The sequence below is a fragment of the Schistocerca gregaria genome, chromosome 3, assembly GCF_023897955.1.
Source record: "Schistocerca gregaria isolate iqSchGreg1 chromosome 3, iqSchGreg1.2, whole genome shotgun sequence".
Classification (NCBI taxonomy): domain Eukaryota; kingdom Metazoa; phylum Arthropoda; class Insecta; order Orthoptera; family Acrididae; genus Schistocerca; species Schistocerca gregaria.
In genome coordinates this window covers 467523937-467545086 of record NC_064922.1, presented here as the reverse complement: position 1 = coordinate 467545086, position 21150 = coordinate 467523937, and the positions used below count along the sequence as shown (strand labels likewise).

General features: G+C 40.6%; 1 protein-coding gene across 1 annotated transcript in view; it reads right to left on the bottom strand.

The window, feature by feature from the left end:
- The window catches only part of LOC126355431 (regulating synaptic membrane exocytosis protein 1-like), a 123135-nt gene that overhangs the window by 75825 nt on the left and 26160 nt on the right, over nt 1–21150 (bottom strand). Inside the window, exon 8 of the mRNA XM_050005739.1 lies at nt 12735–12818. Within this exon, the coding sequence (XP_049861696.1) occupies nt 12735–12818 (84 nt within the window). The remainder of the gene's footprint in view (nt 1–12734; nt 12819–21150) is intronic.

Genomic DNA, 21150 nt, shown 5'->3' with positions numbered 1-21150 from the left:
TTTCAAGCGCTGTTCGAAATGAGTCGAGTAACATTTTTCATAGGTGCTAGAGTAGACAAGGAATGTCAGTATGAAGGAGAACTGCATCCAACGATCGGAGCTCGCGCTTGGTGACAAGAAAGATGAATTATTTGGAAACTTAAAATTTTTACAGATCCCATAATATTTCTGCGTAAAGATTTAGCTACTGACATAAAGTAAAAGCTGGAGCATCGTCTCTTACCGTTCTTTGGCCAAATGGCAAGAAGGCAGCTGATGTACACGTAGCAAATGATCAGTGGTATTGTACAGTTCACATCCCGAGAAATTTCGTTGCAATCGTCATCGAGGAAACAGGAACCTTTATATGAAATGGCGCAGAGAGACAAGTAAACTAGGTTCTAGAATAACTTAACACAACTCTACGTATGTTAATAAGACAACAATTTCAAAATTAACATGTTGAATCATGCCAAGTGTTCATTAGTTAAACACCATTCATTCTAACTAATAATATTTACAATGATTCACTTGTAACGTCTTGTACAAGAAATTTAGAAAAACAGTTAAGTTTGACGATATCATGCAAAATAGTATTATAGACAACAGTCAGACATCTCAACAACATATTTAAACAGCTAGCAGAATATATCATTCCAATAAAACGTATAAAACAATAATAAAATATCTTACCTTCTCTTCAAAGGTCCAATTGTACATGGCATTTAAAACAATTGGGATCAAGAAATCTTTCAACATCTTTGTGATCTGTTGATACAAGACCGAAGATCGAGGAAAAGGACAGGAATTTTTTTTATCAACACAGAAGTGTGTTCTGTAAAAGCTAAGGCGCTATGGATTCTCGAAATGCATTTTGTCGGGCTGAATATATCATTTAACTACTTGGCTTCAGTCGTTACTGTTAGCAGTTGGAGAGTGGTTGACACCCCTGTATATCATTCAGATAAATATTAATGCTGCGTTATGCACTCTATTTGCGGATATGTATAATGCACAGTTTACAGTCGTGTAAGGGTACATGTCCGACAGGAGGTAGCTATCAGACATTGCTTCTATAATGGATAGCGAAAACTAGGAAACGGAGGACCGGCTCTCTCTAGCGGCATGAATCTATGTCGTGGCAGCACACTGCTGTTGAAAGTTGCCACTCTGCGTCTTAGCGCCAGGAATTTGTCTACGTGAAAACAAAACATCTAACAGTGTCTCACGAAATGGGCTGTAACAGTTAACTGAAAACGATAATCAGAGAATCAAACAGCTTCGTCTACTGGTCATGCAGGTCTAATTACTTGTTCAGCTTCTATTATTTCAACTTTATACCTGATAAAAACGGAAACATAGCCCTCAGCAATTTACGCATCTACTATATTTGGATTTCAGTAAGCTTCATCCAGCCCTACAGCGATGGTTAATCACGTCGGAAAATGCTACTGTTTTCAGAAGGGCTACACTGCTGGAAGAAGACGAAATTTTATAGAGTAACTATTGTTGGTTTTATAAAAAAAAGGCGACCTTGCAGGAACTACTCAGTTACGAGGCAATTTATTGTTCTGAAGATAGGATGGAAGATTTTCTTTTTGAGTAACCTCGACGATTATATCACAAAAGTAATTGGTTTGTGGCGAAGTAATTTTGCTGTAGCTGAGAGCGGAGTCTCCAGCCACTGACATGAAGAGAACTGCTATAAAATGTGCTTTCTTGGGCGGGTGTCGGTTTTGATCAGTGAAGTAAAAGTTGCCCTCTGTCTCTAAATGATGAGAAGTTGCTAACAAATTCGATTGATAACAATTCACCAGAGAAGGATGTTGTCACTGTTATATGAGTAGGGAGACATTTTAATATTCACAATTATTGTGTTAGGAGGCTTCTTTACAAATGGCAAACTAAAGAATGGAAACGATTATTGGAACACAATTTTCGACACAATATTAATGTACGTATCACTCGGAAAGTAAATAACCTAGTGCGTTAACAAAATCGACGTGATGAGCCAACAGTAGAGGAAATACACAAAAAAGTGAAGCACCACCATCGATAGCGTTTTAAACAGAATGGACCAGTTCCGCAGACTTCCACTGACGGAGTCGTCAGTACCAACCGGCCACCGTGCCTTCCGATGCCAATGTCATCAGTCAGATGCGATACACAGGCGCTCTGGACTAACATAGCGCTCACCCAGCCGTTATTAGTTTCCCATACCTTGGAGTAGCTACTTACCGCACAAATAGGTCCTAAATTGACATCAGGAAGCTGACCGTACAGTTCCAGTCTTCGCTACCGAGGAAAAATTCCTCACATTACCGGGAATTGAATTCGGGTCTTCCGTATAGGAGTCAGATACGCTGACCACTTAGCTACACAGGTGGGCTTTACCAGAATACCTGTCGTAAATACACAGTGATTGAATTTTATCGACAAAATTTCTGAGGTTGTTCAGCGATTTTTTCTAAGTATTTTGGTATAAGGGGCCTGTGGTTTGTGGTGGCTCGGAAAATTATAATTTAATTAAAATATATCAGTTTGTGACCCAAGTTAAATTTGTGTCTGTGAAAATGCCTCCAAAGCGCTGTAAAATGCAATCATCAAAACATACAACACAAAGCACGGAGTAATGCAACAAATCTCAGACGAAACAAGTTCAAATTTAGTACAGAGTGTTCAGTTTGGTGTGTCAGTGTGCAGTACGGTGTATTGCACAGAATGTTGATTACCATGATCACAGCAGAGCGTACAGTGACGCACTATTCAGTGTCTTTCACGATCCACACTCATAGGAGTTTGGTGTACTGCATCCGCAGGTGCGACAACCCTAGAAACCAGGAACGTGTGGTTATTGACTAGTGGCTCGTCAACTAGGCTCTTCACATGCTCTCAAAAGAAGACGTCTTTTGATGTCATATCAGTGAGCGAGATACCCAAGGAAGAGGACCACTGTGGCCAATCCAAGACACTCCAAACATTTAGATCACCGTGGTTTCTAATGACGAAAGCAAAATGTTCCGACATGCTGTTATGCTGAAACCACCTACGCTAACAAATTCTCAGCGGGATGTCTTCTAGGCACTATAGGACGGTTTGTGATGTTTTGTACACGATTCCGTTCAGTTTACATAAGGTAAAATCACATAAAATTTGACCGTACTACTCCCTAGATTGACAGCGAACTTGTATAAATAGGATTCACAAACCACTATCCGTATTGTTGAACACGACCTCCCTTATAAAAATGACCTTGTTCGTGAACAACACAGACCCAGGAAAACTGTGGTTTTCTGCACATTGCCGCAGGAACCAGTCTGTAAACTCCACTCTGACGCTGATTGCAATGAATAGACTTTCTGTAGATGATGCATATTATCATTTTTAAGACTTCTTCTGTGTTTCAGGCAGCATCTTGCTGTTTAAAAGCCTTGTCATTGTAAGCAATTTAAATCTTAAATGGTAGCTCAGTGGAGGACCTCGTTTCTGTTCAAAAGCTGTTTTCTCAGTTTCGGTAACTCATTTGAAACGGAGTTGGCCACCTGAGGCGGATAGTTAACGTGTGATGTTCTTTGTTTTGGTTATTTAATCTGATAGCAGTCAGGGCTATTTGCCGGAGCTGTTGTTTAAAAATTTTGCTTATCTTGATGCTAATGAAGGCGACCTACTGTTTTAAAATTGTATTTTACCACTGGTCGCCACGAAGGGACTAAGTTAATTACTGTGTTTCTTTATTATAATGCATTTTAAGGCAGCTAATAATTGCAAAGATTCCGTATAGTTTCCCATTCGGATCCCTGCGAGGCGACTGCCAAGGGGGAGGTGGCCATGAGAAAATGATGAAGTACCCAACGACGGGATAACATTCTTCGACTCGGAGCTAGGAATACGAGAAGTTTGAGCATGGTAGGAAAGCTAGGTAATCTGAAAAGAGAAATGCAAAGATTCAGTCGAGATATAGTGGTGTTCAGTCAAGTGAACTGGAAAGAAGATAAGGATTTATGCTGATACGAATTTAGGATAACATCAATAGCAGAAAAAATGGCATAACAGGAGTAGGATTTGTTATAAACATTAATATAGGGCAGAGAGTGTGCTACAGTGAATTGTTAAGTGATAGGGTTGTTCTCATCATTCGACAGCGAACCAGCGCCGACAACAATAGTTCAGGTATACATGCTGACGCTGCAAGCAAAAGATGAAGACAAAGAGAAAGTGTATGAAGATATCGAACTGCTAATTCAGTATGTAAAGGGAAATCGAAATCTAAGAATTATGGGGGATTGGAACGTGTTTGTACGTGAAGAAATAGAAGAAAGAGTTATAGGCGAATATGGGCTCGGCAGTAAGAACGAGAGAGGAGAGACCTTAACTGAGTTCTGCAATAAACTGCAGATGGTTATAATGAATATTCTGTTACATATCACAACAGGAGGTGGCATACTTAGAAAAGAAACTGGAGACACGGGAAGATTCCAGCTGGCTTACATCATGGTTAGGCAGAGATTCAGAAATCAGATATTGGAAAGTAAGGCGTACCCAGGGGCAGATATATACTCAGATCACAATTTAGTAAAGATGAAAAGTAGACTGAAGTTTAAGAGAATCGTGAGGAAGAATCAGTGTGGAAGATAGTGGGGTACTGAAGTACTGCGGAATGATAAAAGGCGTATGAAATTTGCTAGAGATGTGGATACCGTAATAAGGAAAATCTCAGTAGGCAATTCAGTTGAAGAAGAGTGATCATCTCTAAAAATGGCAGTCACATATGTTGGACAGTCAAAGCTAGCTACAAGGAAGGTAAAGGCAAAGACACATTGGATAACAAAAGAAGTACTTCAACTGATCGACGAAAGAAGGAAATACAAAAATGTTCAGGAAAAGACAGGACTGCAGCAATATAAATCCCTTAGGAATGAAATATGTAGGGAGTCCTGGGCAGCAAAGGCAAAAATTGCTCTGGAAGACTTGACATCAAATGAGGCAGAACAGATAGACATAATTCCACTGGAATTTCTAAAATCAGGGATGGCGGGGGGAGGGGGGGGAGAGTTGGTGTGTAGAATCTATGAGACTGACGACATACCACCAGACTTTGGGAAAAATATCATTCACACAATTTCGAAGGTAGAAAGAACCAGTAAGTACGAGAATTATCGCACAGTCAGCTTAACAGCTCATGCATCCAAGTTGCTGACAAGAATAATATAAAGAAAAATGGGAAAGAAAATTGAGGTCGTGGTGGATAACGACCAGTTTGGTTTTAGGAGAGGTAAAGGGTAAAGACATTAGACAACCACCTCTGACGTTACGGTTGATAACGAAAGGAAGAGTGAAGAAAAATCAAGACATGTTCGTTGGATTGTCGAACTGGAAAAACCGTTCGACAATGTAAACCGGTGCAAAACGTTCGAAATTCTAAGAAAAATAGGGGTACGCTATAGGGAACGACGGGTAATGAACAATACCTACAAGAACCCAGAGGGAACAATAAGAGTGGGAGATCAAGAACGAAGTGCTGGGATTAAAAAGGGTGTAAGACATGGGTCTTTTACCCCTACAGTTCAATCTATAGATGGAAGAGGCAATGAAGGAAATAAAAGAAAAAGAGGGGAATTAAAATTCGAGGTGAAAGGATATCAATGATAAGATTCACCGATGACAGTGAAAGTGAAGGAACTGCTATATGGAATGTGAAGAAGAATTAGAGGATCTGTTGAATGGAGGGGTCAGCCTAATGAGCGTACACTACGGATTGAAAATAAACAAAGGAAGTTTAAGTAACGAGGAGTAACGGAAATGAGAATAATTAGAAATTTATCAGAATTAGTGACCACGAAGTAGACTAAGTGAGGCAGTACTGTAACCTTAGAAGTAAAATAACATGTGACAAAGGAAGCAAGGAGGACATGGAACAAGAGAGGAGCACAGACAAAGAGGGCATTCTTGGCCAGGAGAAGTTTACTAGTATAAAACATGGGCTCGTTTGAGGAAGAAATTTCTGAGAATGTATGTTAGCAGCACAGTACTATACTGAATCAAGGATGGTCGGAAACCGGAAAAGAAGAGAATCGAACCGTTTGAGCTGTGGTGCAACGAAAGGACGTTGAGAATTGGGTGGACTGATAAGAAATGAGGAGTTCCATAGTAGAACCAGTGAGGAAAGAAATATATGGAAAACACTGACAAGAAGAAAGGACGAGACGATCGGATACGTGTTAAGATATCAGGGATTAACCTCCATGTTACTGAGGGTGCTATAGAAGGTAAAAACTGTAGGGAAAGGTTGGAGTACATCCAACAAGTAATGTGGACGTAAGGAGCAAGTGCCACTCTTGAGATGAAGAAATTAGTGTGGAGCAGGAATTCGTGATGGGGCGCATCAAAGCAGTCAGAATACTGAAGACTAAAAGAAAGTTGCAACTATTTTTTCATATTTCACTGTTTGTGACCTTAGTATTAAGAGTATTTACCGGAAAAGTTAATTGGTTGTAAATAACTTTTTTTAAAGAGCCCCCCTGAAATATTAATAGAGCTAATACTTCTTCTTTTTATATGTCTGATCTTATTGTCAAATAAACCAACTGAAACTTTATCAGTTTTTATGATCCAGCGCCTTACCACTCACCTACCTGGCATCCTACTGCTGGAAGAAATGCAAAGCTGTTGTAAGCCCTTCCTAAGTAGGCTGTCCAGCTAGGACTGGCCCAAGGAGAGGAAAGTAACGCCCGTAGAAAGAGGGAGTCACTGTTTTCACCACCTGTGCGAGGGCCTTACTGGAGGGTCTGATCGTCGCACTTAAGCATTTTCTAGTCACGAGCGCTTTTGCTTCTGACTGCTCCTGTGATTTAGGCTTGTAAAAATCAACACTTAGCGTGAACCGTTGATGTTCGCGCGTTCCTTTGCATGACCGAATTTTCGGTCAGCAATAGCTTACCAAATTTAGAGGCGTAGATAGCCGTTATTGAAGGGCAGAACTATTGATTTCGGTGTGTGGAGGTCGACATCATTAGCAAACGTCTTCGATATATTACTTGCTGACTAGCCACAGGCGCAACTCGCAGTCGCAATATGACGTCTGCTGCCGCTGCCGCAGATTCAGCCATGGTAAGGACGTCACGCTATGAGAAGCATCGAATGTCGGTTCGAGAGAGATAGTTAAATTTCTGTGTAGTTAATATGGGGTTCATTAAGCAGTAAAATGACTGTAGGGGAAAATAGAACACGAGCCTGTACTGATAAACTTAGTCTTGATATTTCTAAAACGGTTTAGGATCAGATACTCACTCATTGCTCCGGCAGGAGTTATCACGTACGAGAGAAGTTAAGGCACTTGAGCTTTTTGTTTAAATTCGACCATGGTCTTGTCTCCTCATCTGCAGTTACATGTCATAATTCATAGTTTTTTCAGGTTTAATTTTCTGGTAATGTACTCCTATTTTGTCTTGCACAAATGACCAACAAAGACCCTATTTTAAGCGTGGCGACCCGAATTGTGTGTTTGTTCTTACTTAATAAATCTCTTAACTGTATCGCCTCTTTATCAAAGTTATGACAAATATTGATTTTAGTTTGGTCCTGCAATCACAACATAGCATTACGGCCACTTTTAATTGCAGGTTTTACTCCAGTTAACCACTTAGTAGCGTTTCCGTAACGCACACAGACGTAGTGAGTACTAAAGGTTGTGGGAGACTCTGCAACACGGGAGTCGGACTGTCAGGAATTGTTACGAACATTAAGTTGCATACAGCTCCAGCAGGCGCGGTAGCAAAACACGTAGTACTGAATGCAAGGCTGAGGGTGAACAGCAATGTCGGCATTACCTTCGTCTAGTCTAGTCGTCAAGTATCGCGAGTGAATTGAACAAGTCCGTCTTGCTGATAAGATACGGTGCATACCGTCAGCATTTGCTATATTGTGTAGATATTTTTCTTGCAGTACACATACCATGATAAATGATTGTAGAACTCAAACGAAATGCAGTTCGTAACGACCAGCCATGGACTAAGAGTCCCGTATACCAAAATTCTTAGAAAATACCCGTGTCAACCTCCATAACTCCGTAGTTGGAGTTCGGATTAGTCATATTAATTACTGTGGAGGCCAGAATAGTCAGACATAAATCTTCATTCAACAGACATTAGGAGGAAATGCTCGTCACTAGACAGCTCTGGAGTATCATATCTAACTTTGAACTTCAGCTTAGGAAATACCTTATTAATTTACTAATAAGAAACTAAAAGAACAAATGTTTCTAATTTTCATAGAGCCGATCGCCCCACACGGTTAACAGCCGAAAAAGTCGTTTTGCAAAGTGACGGTGGATGAAGGAATTCGTTGACATTGTTCCCTTTAGGCGGAAGAAACATAAGATTCTCTGCACTATAGTGTGATTTAAATTAGTTGACATCTGACGTTTAAAGTACAAAGTTGCGAAGTTATCGCGACAAGTACTGCTGTCTGCTGGAAACCGCCACTGCGCTCCGCTATTAGCGCAGACAGAAAATGACTTTAAAATCTGTCTTCTACATAAAAAACACCTGTTATTTACGGTACAGACCTCCACGGTATCTCTTATCGTGTAAGAATCTGTCTTTAATTTTAATTGGGACCAGATTTATGTTAATAAAGAAAATATATTTTCTGAATGAGTCTGCGATCGTTTCGGATATTCTCTTGATGAAACCGTCTTGATTACTTACTATATTAATTTATTTATAACGTTGTTACGGCTCCTGTCGTTATCAGGTATGTAAGTCAGATAAAAGGAACATAAGAATGAAGAATGTTTTAATAGATTATCGGGCTACAGAGGTAGAAAACTTTATTGCTTTAGTCATCAGTCTTCTGACTGGTTTGATATGGCCCGCCAGAAATTCCTCTCCTGTGCCAACCTCTTCATCTCAGAGTAGCACTTGCAACCTACGTTCTCAGTTAACTGATGGATGCATCCCAATCACTGTCTTCCTCTAGAACTTTTGTCCTCTGCAGCTCCCTCTAGTACCATGGAAGTCATTCACTCATGTCTTAACAGATGTGCTATCATCCTTATCCTTACCTTATTAGTGCACCTAATGTTTAACATTCACCTGTAGCACCACATGTCACATGCTTTGATTCTCTTCTGTTCCGGTTTTTCTATAGTCCATGTTTCACTACTGTACAATGCTGTGCTCCAAACGTATTTTCTCAGAAATTTCTTCCTCAAATTAAGGCCTATTTTTGATACCAGTAGACTTCTCTTGGCCAGAAATGCCCTCTTAACCAGTGCTAGTCTGCTTTTGATGTCCTCCTTGCTCCGTCGTAGGCAGCAGAATTCCTTAATTTCATTTACTTCGTGACCATCAGTCCTGATTTTAAGTTTCTCGCTGTTCTCATTTCTGCTACATCTCATTACTTTCGTCTTTCTTCGATTTAATCTCAATCCATATTCTTTACTCATTAGACTGACCATTCCATTCAGAAGGTCATGTAATTCTTCACTTTCACTCAGGATAACAATGTCATCGTATCATTGATATTCTTTCACCTTGAATTTTAATTCCACTCGTGAGGCTTTCTTTTCCTTCCATCATTGCTTCTTAGATGTGCTGATTGAACAGTAGACTACATTCATGATTTACACACTTTTTACTCCGAGCATTTCGTTCTTGGTCGACCACTCTTATTATTCTCTCTTGGCTCCTGTATATATTGTATATTACCCGGCTGTCCCTATAGCTTACCCGTATTTTTCTTGGAATTTCGAACATTTGGACCATTTTACATCGTCGAACGCTTTTTCAAGGTTGACAAATCCTATGAACATGTCTTGATATTTGTTTACTCTTGCTTCTATTGTCCACCGCAAAGTCAGAATTGCCTCTCTGGTGTCTTTGCCTTTCCTAAAGCCAAACTGATGGTCATGTAGCACATCCTCAATTTTCTTTTCCATTCTTCTCTATATTTTTCTATTCAGCTACTTGTATGCATGAGCTGTTAAGTAGGTTGTGCGATATTTTTCCTAGCGTCAGACGGTATGTTGCCAGACCCATACATTCTACACACCAACGTGAATAGTCGTTTTGTTGGTACTTCCCCCAAAGATTTTAGAAATTCTGATGAAATGTTATCTATCCCTTCTGCCTTGTCTGTTCTTAAGTCCTCCAAAGCTCTCTTAAATTCTAATACTGGATCCACTATCTCTTCGAAATCGGCTCCTTTTTCTTCTTCTGTCATGTAAGACAAATCTTCCCCTCGTAGAGGCCTTCAATGTACTCTTTCCACGCAACTGCTCTCTCCTCTGCATTTAACTGTGGAATTACCGTTGCACTCGTAATGTTAACACCCTTGCTTTATATGTCGCCGAAGGTTGCTTTGACTTTCCTATACGCTGAATCGATCCTTCCGGTGATCATTTATTTTTAGATTTCTTCACATTTTTCATGCAGCCATTTCGTTTTAACTTCCCTGAACTTCCTATTTGTTTCATTCCTCAGCGACTTGTATTTCTGTATTCCTGAATTCCCATGAACAGTTTTGTACTTCTTTCATCGATCAGTTGTAGTAGTTCATCTGTTGTCCACGGTTTCTTAGCAGTTACTTTCTTTCTGTCTATGATTTTCTTCCCAACTTCTGTGATTCCCCTTAGAGAGATATGCATTCCTCTTCAACTGCACTGCCTACTGAGTCATTCATCATTACTATCTCTGTAGCCTTAGCTACTTCGTATCCCACTTCTTTGCATATTGATTCTTCCTGACTAATCTCTTAAACTTCAGCCTACTCTTCATCACTACTACACTATGTGATCAAAAGTATCCGGACACCCCCAAAAACATACGTTTTTCGTATTAGGTGCATTACGCTGCCACCTACTGCCAGGTACTCCATATCAGCGATCTCAGTAGTCATTAGCCATCGTGAGAGAGCAGAATGGGGCTCTCCGCGGAACTCACGGGGTTCAAACATGGTGGGGTGATTGGGTGTCACTTGTGTCATACGTCTGTACACGGAATTTCCACACTCCTAAAGATCCGATGTGATAGTGAAGTGGAAACGTGAAATGACACATACAGCACAAAAGCGTACAGGCCGACCTCGTCTGTTGACTGACACAGACCACCGACAGTTGAAGAGGATCGCAATGTGTAATAGGCAGGCATCTATCCAGACCGTCAAACAGGAATTCCAAACTGCATCAGGGTCCACTGCAAGTACTATGACAGTTAGGCGAGAGGTGAGCAAACTTGGATTTCATGGTCGAGCGGCTACTCATAAGCCACACATCACGCCGGTAAATTCCAAACGACGCCTCGCTTGGTGTAAGGAGCTTAAAAATTGGACGACTGAACAGTGGAAAAAAGGTGTGTGGAGTGACGAATCACGGTACACAACGTGGCGATCCGACGGCAGGGTGTGGGTATGGCGAATGCCCGGCGAATGTCATCTGCCAGCGTGTATAGTGCCAACTGTAAAATTCGGTGGCGGTGGTATTAGGGTGTGGTCGTGTTTTTCGTGGAGGGGCATGCACGTTTTCTTGTTTTGCGTGGCGCTATCGCAGCACAGGCCTACATTGATGTTTTAAGCACCTTCTTCCTTCCCACTGCCGAAGAACAATTCTGAGATGGTGATTGCATCTTTCAACACTATCGAGCACCTGTTCCTAATGCACGGCCTGTGGCGGAGTGGTTACACGACAATAACATCGCTGTAATGGACTGGCCTGCACAGAGTCCTGACCTGAATCCTATAGAACACCTTTGGGATGTTTTTAACGGCCGGCTTCGCGCCAGTCCTCACCGAACGACATCGATATCTCACCGCAGTGCAACACTCTTTGAAGAATTGGCTGCCATTCTCCAAGAAACTCTTCAGCACCTGATTGAGCGTATGAATGCGAGAGTGGAAGCTGGCATCAAGGCCAACGGTAGGCCAACACCATACTGAATTCAAACATTACCGATGGAGGGCATCGCGAACTTTTACGTCATTTTCAACCAGGTGTCTGGATACTTTTGGTCACATAGTGTACATTGTGATTTGAGTCAGTATCTGCTCCTGCGTGCGCCTTGCAGTCCACTACCTGAATTGGGAATCTCTATCGGACCATGGAGTAATCTAACTGAAATCTTCCCGCACTTGGAAAAGGCTGGCTGATACCGAACGACACGTTACAAGGTCAAAATTTTTTAGTAAGTTCACTCACCAAAACTTGGAACTATAAACCAAAGTCAGTGTTCTTTCGAGTGTTTCCACCGCCCAATAAGGTGCGCTAAACCATCCATAACACTGATCTCCTACTTGAGCTGAGTGATGGCTGCGGGCACAATTATTTGCGCAGCGGAAGTGACAATACAGTTGGAGCCGATAACATGGGGATCCCATTGGTGAACTACTGGCGAGAGCAGTTCAGCCTACTTGCTGCCAAATGTTAACTAATTTAAATCGGACTGTAATATCTGTTCGTCTTTTTTGGGGTGAGGAGGCTAAGAAATCTCCATGCTGACAAATGTGTTTTCTTTTATTCCCTCTCTCAGTCGTGGTAGTAACTTTTAACACCCTTGAAGATTACTGGACGACGAAGCCAAGAAGAGAAATTCTCGAATGTAGCCAGTTAAGCGCTTCTTTCCAGTCTACCCATCAGCTTATGTTAAAACGGTGTAGGACAGAGCTTTCGGCTGGATCGCGCCGGGGCAGAGTCCTCCCGGTGGAGCGCGCGGCTGTGGTGTAGTGTAGCTAAGCTGGCAGCTGTGGAGGGCCGAGGCACTTACTGACGAGCTGGCTCCTCTGGTACAGCTGCGCCCTGGCGTGCTCGCCGCGCGGCCTAGACAACGAGGCGTTGTCCACGCTGCACCCTGGCGGCAGAAACACTCTCGCCTTACCACTCGCCGGCATCCCTGCGGACTTGGCGGCCACCTCTACACACTCTACGTACGCTATGTAAAAGCGAGTTATGCCACACGCACTGAATGCCACCTTAAGTATGTCACTGGGTTAGCCAACCATTGAGTTCAATCCAAAACGCAGGCAGTTAGACGCAGTATTTATTGACTTCCGAAAATCAGTTGCCTCAGTACCACGTCTACATTTATTGTACAAAGTAAGATCGTAATGACTGTCAAACGAGATTAGTACCACTACGAAGTCTTTCGCGACTGAGTCCTAGCATAAAAAGTTCTCGGTTTACTTGCCGCGTCAAATTTGGATAAAATCCCAAGCTTTCTGTGACTACCTCCGCCATCTTCGTCAGGGGTAAAACTGACTGTCGTGGACCGGTGAGGCTATCGCTTTTATGACCAGTGGACGGCTTCTCATTGGCTGGATGACGTCACTGTGAAACCGCCGCGTACTGAGGTGGCGGCCTCTATGTCAATAGATTTTGTTTGCGCGCTTTATCCAGCGTCGCTTGCAGCGCCATCCATCGCAACAGGCGGAGAACTGCGAGGAATGTAAGAAGTCTCCCTCTGCGCTCTTTCTTTATCAATTGCGCGCTTCCATGCATTGCTGAGTGCATAACCGGAGTCTATGTTAAAAGTATTTTCACAGAGTCTAATTTCAACTGCTTCCCTGATGACAGAGTCCCAATAGTTTGAAGCGTGAGCAAGTAGTCTTGTTTCATCGAATAAAATCTTATGTTTATTTAACAAACTGTGCTCAGCCATCGCTGATTTTTCTAGATACCTGTTTTTCAGGTGACGCTGATGTTCCACACAGCTGTGTGCTTTTTATGCGAGATTAGTACCAGATTGAGAATTCGTTGGTAAGGACGAGGCAGTGTATCTTGGATGGAGAGTCACCGGCCGATGTACGCTAGGCGAAAGAATGAAAGGGTAACTTTTTTGAAAGCCAGTCATTTTGCCCCTTTGCTATATAGAACTGTGAAATTGGGTTTAAAGGCGTCTACAACCTTCCACTGTAATCGTGCCAAAGCGCGGTGTCCTTCGACGTCACCCTGGGGATCGGCTACGCTTCAAACACCATGGAGCCGACACATGCGAAAATAAGTCTAATGTTAGAAATTCATGTGAGTTGTAAGCTGTGTTAAAGAAAGCTGTGTTAAAGATGTCACATTGGTACCAAATTTCGCCACAGATCTGTTCAACGTCACTACGGCCCTGTTGCACGACGAGAAGGTCGCCAACCTCCCTCTCTCTTACCCACATCTCACCCCTCCCTTTGACGCCTTGTGAGAACCACGGCACCCACACGATGAAATCATGTAATTTTCTTATGGACGCCACCGCTCAGAAAAAGCCTCAGGAGGCATATAAAGGGCGTCAATGAAACCATCCCTTCTATTGGTGTGTTCATTTACACACATCACACTGTCGACAACGACGGTTTGCACCGCGATTTGCAACAGAACAACATTCTTCACAAACATTGACAATCCTTATTATTCTTTTTCAGCCATCCTGTTTTGTGGCCTCCTGTGGTGTGGTGTGTGACTTTCAATGTGTATGATTAAAGCAGCAAAGAGTTCCTCTGAGACCGCACAGTTCAGCAACATCCTTTGTGCCAGCCATGTTGTTGAGCACTTTAAAAGGAACCTGTACAGAGACAACCTTTGACGATTCCTCGTCACCTGTGGTCAGGCAACCCCTGTCACACCCTTAGATGAGCGTCGCTGCGCACCTACTCTAGCAGCTGTTTGCTGGCATGTTGAATTTGAGGGGCTTTGAAGGGTTTGTCTACCTACAGGCCCCTAGGAACAAGTCAAGGGTTGTCACTGTAGAGGTACAGTTTTAAAGTGCTCAAGAAACGAATGCAGGTGGCTATGGTGGTGTTGTCAAAATTGGTGGGGGAGGGGGGGGGGGCGGACTGTCTTAGAAAGACCTTTTGCCATTTTATTCGTGCCTGTATTAATGGGGTAGTTCTGCTAATAGCGCCAGAGGAATGTGCACAACAGTAGGACTCAAAAAGTGTAAACACTCTTTGCTTCTTCGGACCACGTTCAAATTTCGCTGAATGGTTTTGAACAGTTACTAGTGGTTTTACCCTGAAGATCAGATCAAACACTGCAGTCGCGCTACAGGTCCAAGGAGATGAGATCGCATTCAATGGGCCTTCAGATCCACTATGACCTTAGAGAATCGTCCAGAGGTGTCAGCAGGTAGTCAAGACCGTAGTTTTGTTGCATATCTCACCCCAAACTGTCGTTGCACGTTGCTGAGGTTTACCTGTAGTACAATGTTTATTACAGCGTACAAACAATGATTCGTAATTTCTTGCGTTTCACTGGCAGATCTACTCCACAACACGTTTGGCTTCGTAACTTTCGACTCTGCCGTTCGCGGATAAAGGTTGTCTATCTCAGATTGATATATTTGTCCTCTTCTATCATCGGTGAAAGTTTCTCTCATCATCACACAAACGTCTTGTAAATGACCACAAAATTAATTTCTGAACTGTACAATGAAGGCTTTCACGACCAGCCATGTTAGTTGCTGGTGAATTTTCCGGTTTGGTTAATCGTGATCCATGAAACTTCTCTGTTCCTGACGTTTCGTCGCGAGCTGCATTGAATACCTTCAGAGGTGCTCCTGGGGGAGTCAGCGTCAAGGTCGACAAAGGCAGCAGTACCAGGAGCAGCAGTAAGTTCTGAATATTCTAGGAATTCCATGTGAGAGAAATCACATGAATTTTAGTACGTCAGTTATGGATAGTTGCTGTGTGATTACCACCTGAGCAGTGAAACAACCGGGATGAAAAATTAACAACTTTTGCTTCATTTAAAACCTGACATACTAGCTCATTCATAGTTTTTTTGTGGGGAGAGGAGGTTAATTGGTTATACCTTAACGACTGAAATGGAATAAGTTATATAGGATCCCATACTGACTGAAGTTCGGTACTAATTGTTGGAAAACGTTTTTGTTTTTATTGATCTACATCTTGTAGCAACAATTGCATCCCATCGTAATAAATCAATATGCCGACCGACAGTCTCAATACATGCGTCACAACATAATCCTCTGACAGAACTGTTCACTGAGTTCAAAAGCATTAGGCACCATTGCTGGAAAATGTTGTTTATTTCGCGGATGTAATTGCTGTCCCGACTCCTCTCCCCATTGAGCGATAGAGTTGCTCGTAAGGTTCTGTCAACAGCGATAAATTTCTAATATGAGGTCTATTACAGGTTTTTTACTATACATTCGTTTAGATTTTTGGGCTCTTTAACTGGCGTACTGTGCAAAAGGCCATTCAGCAAGCATTTGCGTGTTATGAAACATGACCAGTCGTGTGTGCAGACACATACTTTGTTCGTTCAAGACCTCGTAGCGCATGACAAAATACTCAGTTCAACATCCCTTACCAGCTGTCATATATTGATCCTATGGCTTTGGGACATACTGCGTATAAGCTTTAATGGAAAACAGTGACTCTTGTTAATATACGTTTAATGTTCAGGATGATCAGTAATCAGTGTCAGGGAATCAAGGCATAAAAGCTAATTAATATAGCATTTCGAGAAAAGAAGGAAATCCTATCATGCAAGTTCGTTTCTCATGATTTGGCTTTATAATGATTTTTTTTCAGTTTACCATTCCTTTTTTTCCAAAAGTATTTCTTAATGTCCTACTTGCATAAGTCGTCTATGTACGTTCATTCACATCAGATTAACATTAAACTATGTTTGAAATGAAAAATTGCATGAAGTCATTTACCACAACACAACGAATAAATTATAATTCTGATTTATGATGTTCGTTTGGACGCCAAGCCAGTGACATACCTAAGGCACAACAAATATGTACAAAATATAAATACACATGTAGAACATACATGCAAAAAGTAACAAGTTTACATAGCACAAAAAGTATGCATGGTAAATAACAAACATGAGTCTAGGAAGACAAAAGTAAAACACTTAAGAAAAAATCTAATACATTTCTGATATTAGACCAGACTTCAGCAGTACTAGATATTGTTTAAAAATCGTGACATGCTTAGTAGAAAACACATATCGGCTACGTATGTCAGCTGAAAACTTACACATAATCTATTTTACAAAGAAAAGAAACACAATTTTCACCGAACAATGAAACAAGAAGATGCAGTCTCGCAAGAAGTGACACAGAGACAAGTAAATGCCATGCTATTAAGTACATTTACAGCGACATTTATGGTACAATAGAAGGGTATATTAGATGAACCAAAACATCATTAACCTTCCAAGCAAAAGAGAAATACAATACCTTAGTTATATTGGATGAAGTCACAGACAATAACGAACTGTTGGAAAGTAGCCTTCAGAAAGCTGCAGCAGAATTCAGTAAATATACGAGACGAGGAAATGTTTATATATTACAAAACCTTTTCTTACGACTGTTACAGGAGTGATAATTACTAAACTTTACGTGTCATATCTTGTCTCTTATTTCCTAGTTAAAAAGAAGTACTGTTGCAATTTACTTGGAACCGCACTTAATTAGTATTGAAAAATGATTGGCATTAATTGCTATGGTAGTGATCTAGAGTGAATAACGAACTGTTGGAAAGTAGCCTTCAGAAAGCTGCAGCAGAATTCAGTAAATATACGAGACGAGGAAATGTTTATATATTACAAAACCTTTTCTTACGACTGTTACAGGAGTGATAATTACTAAACTTTACGTGTCATATCTTGTCTCTTATTTCCTAGTTAAAAAGAAGTACTGTTGCAATTTACTTGGAACCGCACTTAATTAGTATTGAAAAATGATTGGCATTAATTGCTATGGTAGTGATCTAGAGTGTGTGTGAAATGAAACTGAATGTTTAGCAGTAATAAAACATCAATTAAAGAGATAAGAGCAGTAACCACTTGGAAATACTAGTTATAAGACTCTGTTTTTCTACACACTCATCATGTGATGTACCTCTCAGACGAATCCATTCTGTGTACAGAGTGGTCGTGTTAACTATGGATTGCGTCATTACTTCCCAAAAAGCACTGTTTTAAGTTAGAGCCGGTGGTGGCTGCTTATTTTCCATTTGCGACATGTACTGATGTGGAAATAATGTTTTTAATGGGATACAGTGGGTTATATCACACAGAGTCAAATAACGAAATGTAAGTATATGTGGCACTTCAATATCTATGTGTGACCTCATGTATAGCAATGTCGTAATAATATTCCATTTAAGCAATTTTTAGATAGCTTTCACACAAATTGAATCACTCATAGAGTGTTATCGTCACTTCAGAACCTCTTTTAAAAGTTAGAACGGTGGTGATGACAGCAAACTCTCATGCTCTCATCTGAATTTACCAGGTGACTTTCGGTGTCGTAAGGATGGCACTGGCAGGCAGTCAGTACTTCGTAACGGTACAGAGTTTACTCTTCCGAACGCCGTTCAAAAATTTCTTACATACTTTGCGCTAATGGCAGTCATCGATACTCTGATATTATCGCATACGTTCATTTAGATTCAGTTAACTGTACATAAATTAAACGATATTTTATGTCAAATTAATAACTAGTTGCAAACGAGATCTGGTTATGTTGTACCTCAAACAAAGTTTTTAACCAAATAATGTAAGCAGGTAGATGAGGAAACAAACAGGACGAACGCTGGGTTCTGTGCAAAATGTTGAAGTCATTTATCTCACTGGTAGTGCTTCAGCAAAGACGTGAATGTAGCTAATCGGTCTGCAATTATGTAGTACAATTTCATATTTTTGAAGAAGAAAATCTGTAGGAAGAAAAAAACAATTAAGGAGACATCAACTGACAGTACTCAGTATTCAGCGTTACCGATGCTGAGCAGACCAGGGAAAGGACATTAATGTCTCCGCACAGTGAAACGGAGACATTTCATGATGTATTGTTTACAAGGAAGTTGAAATATTTGTGCAGATAATAATAGAAAGGGAGAGTATTGTAACTCGAAATAATTTTCAGACTTTCGCCTATAACAGAAGTTTAATATATTTTATCATTTCATTTTTAAATTACAGCATTCACTCTTTTTGTGCTGCAGTTTCTTTCCTAAAATTACAAAACTTTCTCTGGAAAAGTAAGTTTTCCCTAAAGTGAAAAAATGCTCCAAGGTGTAATATGTTCGTGTACCTAGGATCAAATATTTAATTGAAATTTATAAGTGTTGTAGTCGAGACAACCTTATCAACACTTTATTTAATAGACTGTTACATTATTACTCTAATACCAAGCAAAAATGAATGTGTGAAATGAAATGGATGTATTAGCAAAAACAGTAACAAGATAAATACATTTGGAAGCAGAGGCTATCGAAACCAACAAAAAATTTCGTTTTCAAGAAGACATTAAAGAAACTCAGTTAACATGTAAGTATCACATATTAGACCGGCAAAGTATGTCTTAACTATCTACACGTGATGATATAACTAGTTTCATAAATATACAGAATTTCACTCAAAGTAAAATTGTGTAACTGAAGATTTAACATTATCTTCAATATGTTATACAGCACTTCAATGTGTAGAAATGAACACATTTATAAATGTCGTACGAAACACAACCTCACGTCTCACAACAACAGAAACTGTTGTCAATGCCGAAAACGGCTTATGGTAATCTTTAGAGCTCATTCCTTCATGTGATTCTGAAGTCGTTCATTGGATTGAAACATCGGGCAGGAAACACTGTGTGCTTCTTTATACTCTACCCTAAAGCGACAACACTTTCCCCTACTGTCAGAAAGTATCAGTAGGTGTTGATTTACGTTCTGGTGTGGCTAAATTGACTGTTGTCTGACCGCCGCGATTTCGCTTGAGAATAGCTAGGTTAAACTTCAGATAAAAGTCTCAGTTTCACAGATGGAAAAGACTCTTGTCACGGCCTGCTTGGATAGCATGAATTGTCCCTTTAGGCACTATCGTAAACATGTAAATATGAGAAATATACAGAACTTTAAAACACTGCACAAAGGGAATTTTGCTGGCTGTACTATTTCTGACGCTATCATTCTACAAAACGTGAGGGTTGGTACGACCAATATATATTTTGGAAATACCTGCCAAATTTCAGTCAATTTTGTGTAATGGAAGATATAGTCTTTACCAGTTTACGGCTAGGGAGTAATATAATATTATAATGTGACTGGTGCAGTGGAGAGAAAATCCTGCACTGATGTTGCAGTGAGTATAGTAATTTTGAGCAGCCGATACATTTTCATTTAACTGGACTTGTCTATAAATTGAAACTTTTTATCTGGGTGTAAATTTGAGACTGATGTTTTTTATATTAAAGTTGCTTGTAGTCCTATGTTTGTTGCTAATATATATAGACACATTTGTGTTCTTAAATCACAGAACTTTAATTAAGGCAGAAATTGAGACAGAGAGCATATGCGGCACGTGAGGCCAGTGTGCGGGTAAACTTTTCTGGCTATTAGACGTTCGACATAACAGATAAATTTGTTCAGTTTGTTTGTCAGATGTCCACTGTAGTTGTAAAATAAATTAACAAAAATATAATTCTTTCTGTTTTACTAGTATTAGCTTGTCACGAGAATGTTGTCTTTGACTAACAGTAATTATGGACCTATAAAGGAATACTGTCATTGAACAGAAGGTTGATCTATACATTAAAGTACTTTACTACATATTGTCCTTTCAGACATTGTATGCCGTTGTCTTCCTCCGACCTGAGAATGGGCTCTACTCGGGTAGTCGTTGGAATGGGTGGCAGTGTGTGTGTGTGTGTGTGTGTGTGTGTGTAATTGGGGGTCAGGGTGGACATTTGCAGTGAAACTAAGTTCTTTTCATATGCACAGAGAAAGGCCAGAGGGCTTGGCCAATTTGTAATTAAGTACCAGGCCTTTGCTTTTTTACCTGGCGTTACCGTGGCAATCAATAAATCGTGTATTACTAAAAGATTAACTGAATTACGTACGTGGCTCGATGTCTAAGTACGGGAGTGCCACAACACAGCTCCAAACGTTCTCGATTCGCTCCCCATTTAGTTCTCGGACTTTTTTCTGTCTCTTATCACGCGTTTCATTTCTGCCAAGTATTTGTATAAATGGAAGAGCTGTAGTTGTATAGTGGCTCGCAGTCCACTAGCTGGGTAGTTCAAAGGTCAGAGGAAGGACAGAAAATATCACTTACAATAGGGCCGTGCCTAGAAAACACTTTTACTTTGCTTAGTCTGTGACACAAACATTGATCTTCTTTTCATATTATACTTCACATTTTTAATTCACGTGAAATGTTAG